The 12,317-nt window shown below is 39.6% G+C and overlaps 1 protein-coding gene across 4 annotated transcripts in view; it reads right to left on the bottom strand.

Annotated features, from left to right (window-relative positions):
- The window catches only part of ZFYVE9 (zinc finger FYVE-type containing 9), a 230,502-nt gene that overhangs the window by 5,038 nt on the left and 213,147 nt on the right, over nucleotides 1-12,317 (bottom strand). For all 4 annotated transcript variants that reach the window (XM_049875155.1, XM_049875153.1, XM_049875157.1 and 1 more), the window contains 3 exons: nucleotides 8,315-8,465; nucleotides 5,442-5,522; nucleotides 2,755-2,917 (listed from right to left, as the gene is read on the bottom strand). In XM_049875155.1, coding sequence (XP_049731112.1) covers nucleotides 2,755-2,917; nucleotides 5,442-5,522; nucleotides 8,315-8,465 — 395 coding nt within the window. The remainder of the gene's footprint in view (nucleotides 1-2,754; nucleotides 2,918-5,441; nucleotides 5,523-8,314; nucleotides 8,466-12,317) is intronic.

Genomic DNA, 12,317 nt, shown 5'->3' with positions numbered 1-12,317 from the left:
ATCCACCAGGCACTCCTTGGAAACCCTATGGGGTAGTTCTACTCCGTCCTGTAGGGTCACTATAAGTCGGAATCGACTTGACAGCAATGGGTTTGGTTTTTGGTTTTGGTTTGGTGTAAACAGATGAATGTGTATCTATAAATCTATCATAACAAATTCCCTTCACTGCTAAATTATCAATCTTAGATACTGAATAGAAAGGCCACTTTTTAAAAGCTATTTCTCCCTGAAATACTGCAAGTATAAATACATGGAGATACACATAAATACTCGTTCTGATGAATGAGGATTCAAAACGATTGGCACAAAAATTCCAGATTCCTCCCAACAACTTTCACAACTGTTTTTGATTCTCTATGAATTAAAGGTCAAACTCAACTTAAACTTCAATATCAGGCATTCACTTTATTCATTCAAAATAAAACTATTTTGACAATGTAAGTTTAATTCCTAACTCCTCAGCCAACGATATCAAAAAAGGGCCCCTTCTTTAAGGGAGGATTGTCCATTCACTTGGGGACAAGCTGGAGAACATTCAAGTTACACACTATACACTAAACTCCTGAGTTTGAGAGTCTTCCCTGGCTAGTTTTTGTCCTGTTTCCTAAGATGCTGCCACTGGCACTTGCTTTGGGAAAGGGCAATCTGCTTGTTAGTTACCGATACGTTATGGCATCAGATTTTTACATTACACATTTTTTGGTCCTAATAACCATGTCCATTTCTAATAGACAAAGTCATCTTGAAATTAAATTTTCCAGTGAAGAACAGAAAGATAAAGGATTATTTGTAAAATAGGTAAATGTGCCCACTGATTTGAATGCGCTTCTTTTTTTGTTCAACTATAAACGTTTTTAAATCTCTTTTTAAAAAATCTGGTATGTCACGTTCTAAATGCCCTCTGTCTGCCTTTGCTCCTGCTACTCCCTCTGATTGGAATGCCCTCTCTGCCACAGCTACATGGCAAATCTTACCAGAGTCAGCTCAAGCATCAGTCATTTCCATATGAAGTCTTTCCTGAATACTCCTACCACCTCTACCAAACTTCCTCTTCACTGTATCCTATCTCATTACCTATTAGCATCTTCTATACTTTGGTGTGCTTAATTTAACTGTCTTGAAACTAGACGGATCTACTTGTCAGAAGAGACCATGAGGAAGTCATCTTTGTATTTCCAGAGCCCCATATATAGTAGAGGAGCCTTGGTGGCGCAATGGTTAAAAGCTCAGTTGCTAACCAAAAGGTTGGCAGTTCAAATCCTTGGAAACCCTATGGGGCAGTTCTACTCTGTCCTATAGGGTCACCAAGAGTCAGAAATCGACTGGATGGCAAGGGGTTTAGGTTTTTGGTATATGTAATAGAATTTACTGCTGGATGGATGAATGAATGGGAGAAAGATTAGTACAATGAAGTATAGTACATTCATTCAATTCATCAGTATTTTTAAAGCACCTACTAAGTGCCAAACACTGTTCTAGGTGCTGGTGATACCCAAGTAAATATACCAGACAAAAATCCCTTCCCTCACAGAGCTTACATTCCAGGGAAAATATAATAAATAAGGAAAATTATACTGTATATTAGAGAGTGAAAAGTTATATTGATAAATATAACTCAAAGAAGGTAGACAGGAAGTATTGAGGCAGGGAGGAAGATGATGTGTATGAGAGGGTTACAATTTAGATAGGTTGACTAGGGAAGGCCTTACTGAGAAAGTGACATTTGGGAAAAGACTTGAAGGTTGTGAGAGTGACTCATTTAGCTATTTAGGGGAAGAGTATGAGCTGAGAGAACAGTGAATGCAAAGGCCCTGGACCAGGGGTGTGCTTGGCTCAATATGTCCAAGCAAGAAAGCCAGCATTGTTTTTGAAAGGGAACAGGGTAGGAGAAGGGATGTGCAGGCTGCTGAAAGACTTAGACGTCATGAAAGACTTTGGCTTTTACCCTAAATGATACAGGAAGCCGTTGGTGGGTTTTGAGCAGAAAAGCGACATTACTCTGGCTGTTGTATTAGAAGCAGACTGGGGTGAGGGAAAGGAGGGAGCCGAGATTAGAAATAAGGAAACCAGTTAGGAGGCTACTGCAATAATCCAGCCCAGATGATGGTGCCTTAACTAGGATGGTGGCAGCAGAGGTCGTGAGTAGTATGATTCCGGATGTATTCTGTAGTACAGCAAACAGGATTTACTGTTGGATGAGTTGTGGGATGTGAGAGAAAGACGTGTGTCAAAGATGGCTCCAACCATTAGAAAAAAGTTGCCATATACTGGGAAAGAGTATAGGATTTAAAGCCCCAGGAAGTGGTTTTGGGTTCTAGTCTGTCATTTCCTACCTTTGTGGATCTGACAAGTTATTTAGCCTCTTGGTGCTTGTTTACTCATCTGTAAAATGGGAATAACAATGCCCATCTGAAAGGGCTATTATACTCAAAGAAACAATGTTAGCAAAAGTGCTCTGTGAAATCACAAAAGGTTTAAGTATTACTATTATCTCAATAATTGTTAAGTCTTTAATTAGAATGCTGTTTCATCAAAACTTCTTCCATCTTCTCTTGAAAAATATGCATAAAAACTACATCAGAAACTAAGTTAAGAAACCAGAACTTTAAATGTATAATGTCTTGCATACAAAGCAGTTGTTTCTCTTAGGCAGGGCTTTCAGGAAAGCTATAAAACACCAGGGTAGGCAGCGACGCAACCTGGGGCCTAGCCCCGAAGTAACTAATGTCCAAGGGGGTTAATGTGTGCACTTACCCCTTGTTGACGTTCTTGTCGTCATCCACCCACTGGATGTGGATGTGCTCCTGGGGATCCTCTGCATCTGCCTTCCCACAGGTGATGCTGAAGTCCTTCATCTCTCGCAGCGCCTGCCTCAGCGAATCCATGTTCTCGGCAGTGATCTGGACCATAACGCCATCTGAGAATCAGCACCAAGATAACATAGATGGAGACAACGCAAAGCCAGGGAGAGGGACAGATGGAACAGTACCTGGCACCTGGTAAATCCCTCTGAGGTTAAATGTAAAACTTCCCTCTGCTCTCTAAAGTCGGCAGATACAAAGAGGCTTTGTTCTTTGAGCTGAACCTGTTAACTTTTCGAAAGTACCGTAAGGCACAAACACCAAGATGGGTTCTGCTTAGGACACTTACCCGTGGAATTCACTCCAGACACAACTAAGAGTCTGTCCTAAGACTACTCAAAGGGAAAACTGACTCATGGCCCACACGGTCATATCCCTCTCTTTTGCACTCAGAGCATTTTTTTCCTATTTCTACTTTTGTGTTTATCATGCTCTGACCATACTTATTTGCTCACATCTGTCTCTCTCACTACTTGTTATGACTGCCTGATGTAAGACTGCATGCCCAGGAAATGTTTCTTAAATCAATCATTGGATCAACTACAGTCGTGGGCTCGGGAGTAAAACCAGTTACTGGCTAGAAATAAGGCAAACCTACCACATCTGTTCATATGGGCTACCACACAGTCAACAGATGGTAACTACTTTTCAGTTGCTAGCTACCTGTGTCAAAGGCAAACACTGAAACTGTGAGTGAGAGCTGTCACATGCTGAGCAATGACCCTGTTTCACTGACACAAAATTTCATCTGCTGAAATGATCTCCAACAGAACCTCAATCAGAATTTCATGAACAGGCAGCCAATGGCTCTGCAGGTACACACAGTGAAATGTAAGACCTAAGAAATTCACAGCCCAGAGACATAAACATAGAACTTTTAAACACACTGCTTTTCATTTGTAAGAACCTGTGTCAGTTCACTTGATCATCTCAACAACATTTAGGGTGTTTTTAATCACCTTGTAAAGATACCATTTCAACTGTACTCAGCATGTGTTCATACAGGCATTAACTGGTTGCTTTAGACCAACTGACCGTTTAACTCCTAGATTTCTCTTAAAAATGACTTATTAGCCTGTTTCAGCTTTGTAGTCAGAGTTATGAAATTTAGTTGTAAAAAAGTACTTTGCTCTTTACTTACTGTGTTATTAAGTTTACCGATAAAGGAGATCAAAGCTAATATTTATAAATGTACATAAGATTATCTATGCATTTCAATCAACACATAGGAATCCAGGCCTCAGAAAGGAATGCTTTTAGATAGGGTCTTGAAGTGAGCTATTCTGGAAATGAAAACCTGTCATTACGTGTGGCAGACTGTGTTTTCCAAAGATGGCCACACTATCTCCCATTTCACATGCTTTTCTACAATGCTACCTTCTCACTCCCCCAACAAGAAGTGGAATCTAATTCCCTTCCTCTTGAGTCTGGGCAGGCTTATGACTACTTTGACCACTGGAATACAGCAGAAGTGACCCTGTGTGATTTCAAAGCTGGGTCATAAAAGGCAATGCAAACGCAGCTTCTGCCTAGTTGTCGGAGCGCTTGTGCTTGGAGCCCTGAGCCACTATGTAAGAAGTCTATTATAAGGCTGCCATGCCATCCTACAGAGTCCATGTGTAAGTGCGCCAGTCCTTACTTCTAGTCTTTAAATCGCCCAGGCCAACCAACAGACATGTGCATGAAAAACCTTCAGATGACTCCAGCTCCCAGCTATCAAGTAACCAACCCTCAGCCTTCAAGTCTTCCCAGCTGAGGTTCCATACATCACGGGGCAGGGTCAAGTCATCCCTGCATTGCCCGTTCCAGATTCCTGACCCAGAGAGTCAGTGAGCATGATAAAACACTTGTTTTAAGTCATTAAGTTTTGGGGTAATTTGTTATGCAACAAGACTAACCAGATCACAAAACAGTGAAGAATAACTAAAAAATAAACAGTGTGCTCACTAGCCTTTCATTTAATTTAATTAACTTTTGCCGGGTTATGTGTCTTGTCTAATTACAGCAAACCAGCAGCAAGCATTTCCCATTCTGTGTCTGTAAGTGATAATTACAGCATTCTTGTGGGTAGGAGGGACTGAACTTTATTCACATATTTAGAGATTTGTGCCCAAGGGTATATTTGAACTTAGCCGATGTCCACTTACAAACCTTATCCCAGAGCTCTGAAAGGCCACCTCTTAAATTTTATCTCACTATCCCATAGCATCTCTACCACTTAATCCCTTTTTTGGAGACCTAGACACCCTCATGGCAGTTTTAATTTACTGAAGAGGGAGACGCTACTGAATAAATAATAGGAGTCAGATGTCTAAACCATAAGTATCAAGGCTTCCCTTACGTCCCTAGCTTTTCACCTGCATAATTAGGACTGAACTAATGTACACGTGGAAACCCTGGTGGCGTAGTGGTTAAGTGCTACAGCTGCTAACCAAAAGGTCAGCAGTTTGAATCCACTGGGTGCTCCCTGGAAACTACTACTCTGTCTCATAGGGTTGCTATGAGTTGAAGTCAATTTGACGGCAATGGGTTTTTTTTTTTTTTTTTAACGTACATGGCAGTAAGCAACTCATTCTTTACCTTCCACAATACTGGACTTGGCAAGGTATCCTGAAGAGGATTTCAGAGCCCCACTGAACACAAAGAAACTGGCACCGGTCACTAAAATCACAATAGAAACAGTTTAGTGAAGACAGACATCTCCCAACAGCCCACTGCCCCCCCGCCCCACCCCCACCCTGCCCGAGATGGATGGGTTTGGAACAATAACGACATACTCAGTAGTTGGGGGCTCCAACCACCATCATTATACAGAGAAAAAAATACCAGCCCTGCAACATACAAATAACAAGTAATTCTGATGTTGATCATCGCTTTGGGAATGAGATTTTAAGATACACTCCCCTGTTTTGTTTTTGTCTTCCTCTAGTCAAGAATCAAAGAATCTTAGAAGGAAAGAAATCTTAGTAGTCATTGAATCCAGGGGTTGACAAAGTACAGCCTGCTTGGTTCATGGCCTGTTTTTGCAAATAAAATTTTACTGGAACACAGCCATGCCCATTCATTTACATCTTATCTATGGTGGTTTTCCAACTACAATGGCAAAGTTGAGTAGTTGGTGACAAATACCATCAAAACCAAAACCAAATCCAGTGCCGTTGAGTAGATTCCGACTCATAGCGACCCTATAGGACAGAGTAGAACTGCCTCACAGAGTTTCCAAGGAGCACCTGGTGGATTCGAAGTGCCGACCCTTTGGTTAGCAGCCGTAGCACTTAACCACTATGCCACCAGGGTTTCCACAAATACCATAGTGCCCGTAAAACCTAAAGTATTTATTATCTGGCCCTCCACAGAAAGTCTGCCAAGCCCTGATCTAATCCATTGGTTTCTGGATTTTTTGGATGAAAAAAAAAAATCTATATATCCATATCTATATCTATATATATATTTTGGATTACTGATCGTTATTTACTATGCACTAGGTAAAAGTTTACAGAGCAAATTAGTTTCCCATTTGTTAATTTGTAATTTGTATATAAAGTGTTCTGAGACATTGGTTTCATGCCCCACAATGTGTCAGCGCTCTCCCCATTTCCTTACGCCCTGATTCTCTACCCCTTCTTGCCTTCTCTTCTTTTGGGCAAATGTTGCCTGCTTTGATCTCTTATAATTGATTGTTCTAAGGAGCACATCCTTTTTGGGTGTTATTATTTATTTCATGGGCCTGTCTATGCTTTGGAAAGGTGGTCTCTGGGAACGGCTTCAGTTCCAGTTCAGAAGGGCATCTTAGGGCCACAGTCTTGAGGGTTCTCCAGTCTCTGTCAGACCAGTAAATCTGGTCTTTTTGTGAATTTGATTTTTTGTTCTACAATTTTTTTCCTGCTCTGTTTGAAACCCTCTGTTGTGATCCCAGTCAGAGCAGATCAGATATATTTTGAAGATAGAGATATGATTGCCAATTATTATCACTCTCTCTTCATAAAAGAAAGGATATTTAATTACGTTTAGTTTTATGAAAACTGCACTACACTGTCCTAATTTTCCTGAATTTCCATATCTTAAATTGACTGCTTGGTTCAAGGCCTGTTCATGGGAAGTTGGAGCTAATCCAACTTCCCACCCATCTTCCCTATAGTATCTCTTACCTCCAGCCTTTGTCAGAGACTTCTAGTGAAAACAAGGCAGTCCATTCAGTGTTAGAACGTGCTCTAACACTGAGCCAAACTCTGGCTCCCTGTAGCTTTCACCCATTGGTGCTGTTTCTGGCTTTTTGTAACTACAGAGAATAAACTGAATCTTAATTCTACATCATAGATAATTTAAAAAATAGAGCTCTTGCCCCTGTCTTCCAATCTATACTTTCCTAGTTTAAACACTTATAATTTGTTAAAGAAGTCTTCCTATGGCCTAGTTTTCATACTGCTCACAGGCCTTGAATCGTCCTCTGGAGATCCTCCAGTTTTATCAATGTACTTACATTAATGATATTCAGAACTTCCTGCAATCTTCTAGATACAATTTGGCTAAAGGAAGCACTGTAGATACATCACCTATCTTATTTTGAAACATTCCCTTTATGTTTCACCAAACATCTAATATTGAAAACAGAGATAGCATGCCTACTAGACAAGTGTTCAACAAAGCATACTAAAGACAGCTAGTTCAGGAGATACTCTCAGAAAAAAAAAAAGATTCATGGTGAAATAAATTTGGGAAGGGCTGAGCACTCGCCTCCTCTTGGATATGTATCACAATACATTTCAGTTTGATAAGCCTCTGAAAAGTCCTGTAAACATGACAAGTAAATAAACCTGTTTCAATTTGTTTAACCCAGGGTTTCTGGAATCTTATTAAGAAAAGATTTTTTTTTTTAATTTTTTATATAACTCAAGAAAACATTTTGGGAAATGCCACTTACAGAAGTGCTTCTCAAACTCTAATGTGCATTTGAATCACCCAGGAAAGTTGTTAAAATGCAAATTGTGATTTAGCAGACCTGGTGTATAAATTCTTCATTCCTAGCAGTCTCCTAAGTGATGAGACCAGATTCTGAATAGCACTTAACCTGGAGGCCTTCCTTCAGACTCCTGTCAATCTATGAGTGAACACTCTTTGGCTATGATCATTCAACATGCTCCAATTCTACCTAAGCATACTCTCACTATGGGGCCTAGTCTCCTAACCTTCAAATACCAATGCTGATGCTATCAATATGATGAGGTAGTAATTTCAAAATGTGTCCCTCAATATCAATATGGGCACCATTTGTAACTCTGAGTCTGGTTACTTGGGGAGTATATATATTATCCTGGATCATACACCTGAACAGGTTAATTAACTTGTTTGTGGTAACCTATCTAGAACGCGATAGTTATGGAACTGAAATACTCGACTCTCCAAGTCCAGTATGAACTTCCATTATCATAATGTCAAGCAGATCAAGTGCTCACCCTTTCTAGGCTGATTGTGAATACTGATAGCCTGGGTCTGATAGTTTCCGTCATCATTCTGTACACACACAAGATGGGAGTCTGCCTTCTCATTGAAGCAGGCACCTCCTGCCAGGACATGCTCATTGGACTTGTTCATGGCTTTCATCATCTGTAATCAAAGGAAAGGGTTAACCTTCTTATTCTGCCAAGGACAGGCATTCTTCTGTCTGACATGGTACAACTCCTTCACCTTCTCAAAGACAAAATAAATAAAATAATATTACTTATTAAAGTGGCAAAGGGACTACCAAATAATGAAAACAAAGTAACAAGTCACAGTCACCATTGTTATTGTTATTGTTGTTGTCAGATGCTGTCAAGTTGGTTCTGACTCATAGTGACCCTATGCACAACAAAACGAAACACTGCCCAGTCCTGGGCCATCCTTACAATCATTGCTACACTTGAACTCATTGTTGCAGCCACAGTGTCAGTCCAACTCGTTCAGGGTCTTCCTCTTTTCCGCTGACCCTGTACTCTCCCAAGCATGATGTCCTTCTCCAGGGACTGATCCCTTCTGACAACATGTCCAAAGTATGTAAGATGCAGTCTCGCCATCCTTGCTTCTAAGGAGCATTCTGGTTGTACTTCTTCTAAGACACGTGTTAGTTCTTTGGGCAGTCCATGGTATATTCAATATTCCTTGCCAACACAACAATTCAAAGGCATCAATTCTTCTTCGGTCTTCCTTATTCATTGTCCAGCTTTCACATGCATATGATGTGACTGAAAATACCATGGCTTGGGTCAGGCGCACCTTAGTCTTCAAGGTGACATCTTTGCTCTTCAACACTTTAAAGAGGTCCTTTGCAGCAGATGTACCCAATGCAACGTGTCTTTTGATTTCCTGACTGCTGCTGCCATGGCTATTGATTGTGGATCCAAGTAAAATGAAATCCTTGACAACTTCAATCTTTTCTCCGTTTATCATGATGTTGCTCATTGGTCCAGTTGTGAGCATTTTTGTTTTCTTTCTGTTGAGGTGCAATCCATACTGAAGGCTGTGGTCTTTGATCTTCATTAGTAAGTGCTTCAAGTCCTCTTCACTTTCAGCAAGCAAGTTGTGTCATCTGCATAACACAGGCTGTTAATGAGTCTTCCTCCAACGCTGATACCCCGTTCCTCTTCATATAGTCCAGCTTCTTGGATTATTTGCTCAGCATACAGATTGAATAGGTATGGTGAAAGAATACAACCCTGATGCACACCTTTCCTGACTTTAAACCAATCAGTATTCCCTTGTTCTGTCCGAACAACTGCCTCTTGATCTATGTAAAGGTTCCTCATGAGCACAATTAAGTGCTCTGGAATTCCCATTCTTCGCAGTGTTATCCATAGTTTGTTATGATCCACACAGTCGAATGCCTTTGCATAGTCAATAAAACACAGGTAAACATCCTTTGGTGTTCTCTGCTTTCAGCCAGGATCCATCTGACATCAGAAATGATATACCTGGTTCCACATCCTCTTTTAAAACTGGCCTGAATTTCTGGCAGTTCCCTATCAATATAGTGCTGCAGCCGCTTTTGAATGATCTTCAGCAGAATTTTGCTTGCGTGTGATATTAATGATATTGTTCTATAATTTCCACATTTGGTTGGATCACCTTTCTTGGGAATAGGCATAAATATGGATCTCTTCCAGTCAGTTGGCCAGGAAGCTGTCTTCCATATTTCTTGGCATAGACGAGTGAGCATCTCCAGCGCTGCATCTGTTTGTTGAAACATCTCAATTGATATTCCATCAATTCCTGGAGCCTCAAAGTGGAGTCGACCTTAATGACGTGGATGGAGTAAAGCTTTTGGGACCTTCATTCGCTGATGTGGCATGACTGAAAATGAGAAGAAACAGGTGCAAACGTCCGGAACCTGGAATGTACGAAGTATGAATCTAGGAAAATTGGAAATCATCAAAAATGAAATGGAATGCATAAACATCGATATCCTAGGCATTAATGAGCTGAAATGGACTGGTATTGGCCATTTTGAATCAGACAATCATATAGTCTACTATGTTGGGAATGACAACTCGAAGAGGAATGGTGTTGCATTCATCGTCAAAAACAACGTTTGAAGTTCTATCCTGAAGTACAACGCTGTCAGTGATAGGACAATATCCATACACCTACAAGGAAGACCAGTTAATACGACTATTATTCAAATTTACACACCAACCACTAGGGCCAAAGATGAAGAAATCAAGATGCATTGATAATTACTGGCGACTGGAATGGGAAAGTTGGAAACAAAAAAGAAGGATCAGTAGTTGAAAAATATGGCTTTGGTGATAGAAACAATGCTGGACATCGAATGAGAGAATTTTGCAAGACCAACGACTTCTTCATTGCAAATATCTTCTTTCACCAACATAAACGGCGACTAAACACACAGACCTCGCCAGATGGAACACAAAGAAATCAAATCTGAAAGTCACCATTACTAAGGGGGAAAAAATAATCAACATATATCAAAATTCCCTGTACAGTTTACAGGTGATCTGTGTTATAATCTAAGTACTTAATACATTCTGTACTCAATTTTTTTCTTCTTATTGCTGCACTGAACTGAAGTAACCAAAATTAGTTTAGTTAATTGCAGTATTTTCTCCCATCCACTGGGTTCTCTGGGAATATATACACAAATTCTAAGTTTAAAAGAATGTCTCATATTTAAGTGTATCTGCCTTCTTTTTCCACATACACATAAAAGAGCAAGGGGTCTCCTGTAGAAATACATGAACTACATTGTTTCTTAGTTTTACTAACTTAAGTTAGACACATACAATAAAATCAATTACTAATATTTTGTTTTGTTCTTATCAAAAGATTTAAGATGACAATTCTGGATCTACCCAGACAAAAACTCACAGGAATCTAAATTTATATTATCTTCCTACAAAATTCTGACCTCTGGCTAAAACAGGCATGATAATTTTTTCCCATTTTTCTCATAATGCCATCCCATTTGACCAACTTTCTGTTTCAATCCTTTTAAATGGCTTCCATCCTTTGAAACTATAACCCAAAATTATTATTTTGTTTTATTCTCTTTTTCCTCCTACATTGTAAACTGGAGAACCACAGTGTGAAAAATACCAGGCAAGTGTCTCGACACCTTTTACAGGCCTGCATCAATAAACTTGTAAAGTATCATCTCCTGGCTTTACTTTATGATCCTTGCAAAGTGAACATTTTAGTAGATTACTATATCACCAGAAGCACCCAAACAATAACTGGATACTCCTCTAACACTGAGTTTATCAACCTCACTAAACCAAACCACTTCCATCAGGGTTTTCCAAAGGTTACTTTTAAGTAAGTCTTCTGCAAACAGGATGAGTCAGCTAGAAGATTTCCTGCTTAGCAAAGTCAACTGATAAGACTAATTTAGGCCCTCATTTGCAATTTATATTTGTATCACATGAAAGGAACTGAGATGATCACATGTAGCAATTTTAAAGAACACTGTATCCATCATTGCTTCTAAATCATTAGGTTAAAGTGGTTTCTAATTCTGTCTACACTAAAGGGATTAAGAAATATTTTCAATTCAGACATTCTGAATAAATTAGGTGGCCTCTAAGGAAATCATTTCCCTGGGTGTCAATTTCAAGCCCAATGAGATAAACAAACTTCATATTTCTTTAGTGATGAATGAACAGATTTTTCTTTCTCTTAAAATAATCTGCATTTACATGAAGAAGACGGTTTCCCAGGTATTCAAAGGACCTTATTGCCCATAAAATAAACTTATGCTTATTATATGATGATAAAAATACTAAATGCTCCATTTTAGTTGTGCTATTTCTCTGCTCTATCAATTCAACTTCTGTAATATCTTTCACATCTATCCCTACCTTCACCATAGTTCAAGGCCTACTTACCTCTTATCTGGATACAATACCCTTCTACCTGGTTTTTCTATAGTTAGTCTCATTGGCTCCAATTCATTCCATACACTGT

Source organism: Elephas maximus, chromosome 3 (assembly GCF_024166365.1).
Source record: "Elephas maximus indicus isolate mEleMax1 chromosome 3, mEleMax1 primary haplotype, whole genome shotgun sequence".
Lineage (NCBI taxonomy): Eukaryota > Metazoa > Chordata > Mammalia > Proboscidea > Elephantidae > Elephas > Elephas maximus.
Note: the sequence above shows the minus strand (reverse complement) of the source record. Positions and strands in the feature narration are given on the sequence as shown.